The sequence below is a fragment of the Apis dorsata genome, unplaced genomic scaffold, assembly GCF_000469605.1.
Source record: "Apis dorsata unplaced genomic scaffold, Apis dorsata 1.3 scaffold_223, whole genome shotgun sequence".
In the NCBI taxonomy this organism is placed as follows: Eukaryota; Metazoa; Arthropoda; class Insecta; order Hymenoptera; family Apidae; genus Apis; species Apis dorsata.
This window is the reverse complement of record NW_006263505.1, coordinates 255,351-261,265: the sequence shown is the minus strand read 5'-3', so window position 1 is coordinate 261,265 and position 5,915 is coordinate 255,351. Positions and strand designations below refer to the sequence as shown.

General features: G+C 27.8%; 2 protein-coding genes across 2 annotated transcripts in view; both read left to right on the top strand.

The window, feature by feature from the left end:
- The window catches only part of LOC102679249 (locomotion-related protein Hikaru genki), a 6,305-nt gene extending 2,563 nt beyond the window's left edge, over positions 1 to 3,742 (top strand). Inside the window, exons 6-12 of the mRNA XM_031510360.1 lie at positions 1 to 142; positions 567 to 701; positions 827 to 967; positions 1,306 to 1,518; positions 2,234 to 2,443; positions 2,530 to 2,618; positions 2,824 to 3,742. The exon at positions 1 to 142 is cut by the window's left edge and continues 22 nt beyond it. Of these exons, the coding sequence (XP_031366220.1) occupies positions 1 to 142; positions 567 to 701; positions 827 to 967; positions 1,306 to 1,518; positions 2,234 to 2,443; positions 2,530 to 2,618; positions 2,824 to 2,940 (1,047 nt within the window). The 3' untranslated portion in view covers positions 2,941 to 3,742. The remainder of the gene's footprint in view (positions 143 to 566; positions 702 to 826; positions 968 to 1,305; positions 1,519 to 2,233; positions 2,444 to 2,529; positions 2,619 to 2,823) is intronic.
- Positions 3,743 to 3,885: 143 nt separating this feature from the next.
- The window catches only part of LOC102679372 (synaptonemal complex protein 1-like), a 3,987-nt gene continuing 1,957 nt past the window's right edge, over positions 3,886 to 5,915 (top strand). The window contains exons 1-6 of the mRNA XM_031510356.1: positions 3,886 to 3,982; positions 4,239 to 4,441; positions 4,576 to 4,680; positions 4,750 to 4,920; positions 5,011 to 5,259; positions 5,390 to 5,523. Coding sequence (XP_031366216.1) covers positions 3,901 to 3,982; positions 4,239 to 4,441; positions 4,576 to 4,680; positions 4,750 to 4,920; positions 5,011 to 5,259; positions 5,390 to 5,523 — 944 coding nt within the window. The 5' untranslated portion in view covers positions 3,886 to 3,900. The remainder of the gene's footprint in view (positions 3,983 to 4,238; positions 4,442 to 4,575; positions 4,681 to 4,749; positions 4,921 to 5,010; positions 5,260 to 5,389; positions 5,524 to 5,915) is intronic.

Below are 5,915 nucleotides of genomic sequence, written 5' to 3'. Positions count from 1 at the left end.
CCGGCTGGTTCAGCTGCCGTTGAACCATCGGGTGCACTCGCCGTTTTTCCTGGAAGCATCCTCCATCTGGAATGTCTGTTCGCTAGAAAACTTGGTAATCCCGAATGGACTTGGACCTCGACGTTTCGTCAATATTTAACCGGTAAGCCTCGATCACCAACATTTTATTTCCAATTATAGATTGCAAATCAGTGCATGCTACAGTGCAAGAAGTAATAAGAATTACAGTAGTTATTTAATTAATTACTTTTAGTTAATTATTTAATTCTTAAATTAATTATTACTTAATTATTAAATTAAGTAATAAGAATTAAGTAAGAAATATAAACAAATGCACAATTTCTATATTCGAAATGATACACTTTCGAAATAGAATCCAAATGAACAAATATCAAATTCTTTCATTTTAAAATATATAAATATTAAAATATTTTAATATTTATTAAATAATTATTAAATATTATAAATTAATAATATTAATAATTATATAAATATATAAATTTAAAATATATAATATATATTTATATATATAAATATTCTATAATCATTGTAAAAATTCAATTCAGGATGGGCAATTGCTGCTCGTGAAAGGGATTGGAAATATCGCTTGTCGATATATTACGCGAAAGCACAAGATTCAGGAGTGTACACGTGTTCTACACCGCGTGGATTATCCAATTCTATACGAGTCCATGTTGTGGGTAAGTTCAAATTTTCTTTTGTTTATTTTTGTTTCTTTTATCGAACGATTAAAATAATTATTTTTATAAGCTAAAGCTATTCGTCGAATGAAAATGAAAAAGAAAAAAAAAAATACACGTTACAGATGTCCAATGTCCCGTTTTGAATTTACCCGAACCGTTAATTGGTAAAATCGAAGGTGCACGAATGGGTCATGGGGCAGCATTCGAGTGTCCTGCTGGATTTAAATTGAAAGGCGCGGCTGGTATAACATGCCAATATAATGGTAAGTTTTAAAATTGTGACAACGTGGATCAAATTAAAGATAAAAAGAAAAATATAAACTATAGAATGAAAAATTTTTATATGTTGTACATATATATATACAATTCTATTGAAACAAATACAAAAATTAATATATAAAAATGTTTAAAATTTTTTTATTTAATTATAAACAATTTCTATTATATTTGTTCCACTTTGTACTCTAATAATATCTCGTTTTATTTAATGCAAACTTAAATTAGTTACAATTTATAATAAATAAGCTTCGATTAATTCATCTGTATGTTTTATATATGTGGAATTTGTTTAATAATCAATTAATTAAATCATTTTTTTCAGGTAAATGGTCAGCAGAAATGCCGGAATGCATAACAATTACATGTCCATCCGTGGAAACACTCGATGACACGCGGCTGCAACTTCTCGAATACAATAATACTTTCGGTAGTAGAGCAATATTTACTTGTATGTGGGGTCATAAATTATTAGGACCACAAAGCATAGAATGTCAAGGGGATGGTTCATGGAGCGGAGATAAGCCTAGTTGCGTAGGTGTGTCTAATAAATTCTTTTTCTATACTTTTTTTTTCTATCATATATATAAAATCATATATGTTAAATTAGTGATCGAATCGAAATTGATGTTATTCAAACGATTTAATGACCGAAGCCAATTCAATAATGTTAAATCAAGATATCGATACATATTAAAATTGTAGGTTATGTTAGGGGTACTTTACGTACTTGATATTATTTTTTGATATTTAAAATGATATCTTTTAAATGAATACCATATCAAATCGAAAAATTGTACTTTATGAAGATGTCAATATCCGTTTGATATTTTATAAGACTTTAATATTCGATAACTTTTATTTTTAAACGTTGCCATCAAGTATCGATTTGAATAAAAAATTCGACAAAATCCGAGAATAAATAATTAAATTAGAGGAAACGAAATAAACATAGTACTTAGACTTGATTGTAATATTTAAAAATAAAAAGATATTCAATATAGATATCGAAATTTTTGTAAAATATCAAACGAGTATCGATAGTTTCGTTAAAATATCGGATTATTTTTCGATATTAATTTAGTATCGCTTTGAAAGATATTAAATAATATTAATATCGAAAAATTATATCGAATAAAATTTTGATATGTATTGAATCGAAATTTGTATATTAATATCCATAGACTTGATATCTATTTTATCTGTAAATCATTAAATAGAATTATTTGAATTTTGTGGAAATTAATTTATAGAAATCACTTGTCCGATTCCATTGATACCAAAGAGCGGGCGTATTATGGAACAAACAAATCGTCATAATTCAGGAAGGAAGCAGCATCAAACGCGTGTGTACAAAGTTGGGGCGCTCGTCAGATTTGTTTGCTTGCCTGGTCATCAGTTGTTAGGTGAGGCCTCTATAATATGTACAGAGAATGGAACGTGGTCTCATCCGTCTCCGGTTTGTAAGTTTTCAATATTATTTGTAATAATTTTGAATTAATTTTTTGAATTTATTTTTTTCTATTATTAATAACGTTTTGATGATTAGGCAAAGTAAGATGTCCATATCCAGGTGATCCGCCTCATGGACGTATTGCACCTCTTAAATTTTGGTACAAACCAGGTGATAACATACAAGTAAGAGAAAAAAAAATGAAGAAAAATGAAACCTTTTTTTCTATTCTTCTATTCTATTCCTATTTTCTTTTCTATTTTATTTCTATTAATCATAATAAATATATGATTTTTTTATCCAAATGAAAATTAATTATAAAATGAAAATATAAATAAACAATTTTCATAGGTTTAATTTTATTAATTATCTTAATTATTATATTGTTAGGTAACTTGTTCTCCGGGATATGTAACGCCTTTGGAACCTGTAAGAAAGCCGACTTGTCGGGAAAATGGAATATGGAGTGCACCCCCACCACCTTGTAGATCATATAAAGATGTTTAAAGAGAAAAAAAATTGAACTTTAAGGAAAACTTATCGATGATAGCATTTCGTACCAATGTATTACGTTGTAATGGTGCGAAAAAATTCAATTCCAATACCGTACCGCCTGATTAATGAATTATGCTACGTCATAAAGAATTCCATTAAAAACATTTTATTACACGATCTCGTGCATTAAATTAGCACATTATTTGATCGTAAAGTAAACGATACATATCAACGAATCTACACGAATCGAATTTTCATGCATTCAAAATGATTAATCGCCTATATCAGTTGTTTTTCTTACAATGTCACTTCATGATTGTTAACGTTGTATATGCTATTTGAGATAATATACATTCGATGCGTAAGAATTTTGACGACGGTACGTAAATTTAGATTCCAATTTCGAGGTTAATCAAGTCGTAATTAACCTCGCAAGTTATTTAATAATAATAATAATAATATCGGACATTTTTTTACTAAACAAAAACTATTATAATATACATACCATAAAATTTTCAAAAAACAAATGGAACAACGATTGTGTCATTTAAAAAAGAAGTTGTATGAGCTTAGAATAGAAAAGCCAAATAGAATTGCGTGCACAATATGATGATAAAAAGAGGAGAGAAAAGAAAGAAAGAAAGAGAAGGGGAAGAAAGAGCCATGTATATTCAGGATACGTGTGCAATAAAAGAATGCGATATAGATTGTACGATGCCTAATTCTAACCTTTAGGAATATCTAGGATCTCACATTTTCCCCTTGTATGTGATATGTCTTTGTATGTAAAATAAAATTACGTTATTCTCTAAAATTCTAGATTCTTATTTTGGACCCCTGCAATTATTCTGTATAACGAGTTTTAATCGATGATTCCTTGATTTTTCAACATCAAACTGTCGCGAATTATAACGATCATATGGTATTGATAAATTGATAGCGATTCTTTTATATCTGTAATATACTTTAAAAATGATAATCAAACAAATTAAAGATGTAAGATGGACGACGAAAGATAAATTAGATCAATATCGCGGAGTCCTTAAATTATATGGTAAGAAAATCTTTTTGTGATATTCATTTTCTTATTTCTCTTATACAATAAAATATATGATTTATAACAAGAATGGAGAAGATGATAGAAGATGCAAATCCTTTTGGCTGAAAATGATGTTGTTAATAATGAAATAAAAATTAAATACCATAAATTGATCACTTTTTTTTATTCCTTTCTCATCTTCTACACTTTGATATTTTATGTTACCATTTTACGTTTTTTATTATAAAATTTTTATAAACGTAAAATTTAGCACGTCAAAAGAAAATAAGATTCCAAGATGTCTTGAAATTAAAGAAAAAGGTATTGTGGCAATTGAATTCATACAATCGTGATATAAAAAATTATCATGAGATCATCAGAGAGATTACAAAAGGAACTCCGAAAGGTGAAGTATGTAGTATGCTACAAGCTCGTAAACGTTTACGATTGAAATATCGCGGACATGAAACTGAGGTAAATTCTAAATAAATTCTAATATATATATATTTTTTAATAGCAATTATACACATGTTTTTTTTTATTTTTACATACATACATATACATATAAACAATCGATAAGATTTCACAAAATTTTTTCGGTTACGCAGCACGTTTATGATTCTATTTACGAAGAAAATCATCAAAAACGGCGCCAATTGGATATTCTCCGTTTCGAGAAGAAAAGAAAAATGAAAGAATGTTTCAGTTTACAAGTATGTTACACTTTTACTTTATTTACGCATTTATATATATAAATATATAATATAGAACACATAATGAAGATAGAGCATGCGGAAGTGATTCGCATCTATGAATTGGAGGAAAGAGTGCAATGGTCTCAAAATCGAGAGCATCAACGATTGATATCGCTCTATCAGAAATCTGTTGCGAAGCAAAATGCAGCAAGAGCGATAAGTTTAACGTATAGTTTTATACTTAAAATTTTAAAAAAGGTATCTGCTTAAGTTGTGAAAAAAAAAAAAAAAAAAGAAAGAAAGAAAGAAAAGATATAATAAATTATTTTAATAATTTTAAAATCGTAGGATGCGATGTATTACGAAACGTTGTTGAACAATTTGCAATTAGATCGTAGAAGTCAATGCAAAGTGATACTTCGAACGACGATAATGGGGCAAATCGCAGCCGAGGAAACGAATGATATTGAAATGAAATATAAACGTATTACACGAGACGTTTGGAATAATATGAAAGAAAGGGAACGTATGTTGGCACATTTACATGAACAGGTTGAGGATTTGTGGTCGTACGCACAATCGTTAATAAGAACTGAAGTAAGTGAGTCATGATGCATTAAGTGGAAACAAATAGACACGTACATTTTATATACAAATAATATTTGACAAACTATTGAAAAGAAAAAAAACAAAAAATATTTGCAATAAATGTCAAATATTGTTACAGAGCGTAACGATAATGAAAGAGAATGTAATTAAATCAAACGAAATATTGGACAAACAAATAAAATCGTTGGAAGATGTGTTTAATAAGATTAAAGATTCGTTGCTTGTGCATACTTATCGAGAAATGTTTTCAAGGTAATCCATAGATAATTCGTTCCATCGAAATAATTTTCTAGCTTAAGATTATTTAAATTATGATGTCTTAGTCTGATAAAATCTTTCTTTTTTCAGTTGAACTTCGTTTTTTTTTTATGTTATCTTATAAGAAAGTATGTATATTATAAGTATTATAGGAAAATATAAGTTTTTCATGATTGGAAATCACAGTTTTTAAAATTGTGAGCGTTTGAAAGTGGATATTTTATCGCTTATTTTGGCGCCATATTAGTTTCGTTCTCAATTTATTCCTACGTTCGAGCTAATAGTTATATATTTATTTTGAACAACTAATATTGACAGATAATTTGAATGGATATTTCATAAAAAGAAAATTTTATTTATAAATTAAATTGATTTCTTATATAGTT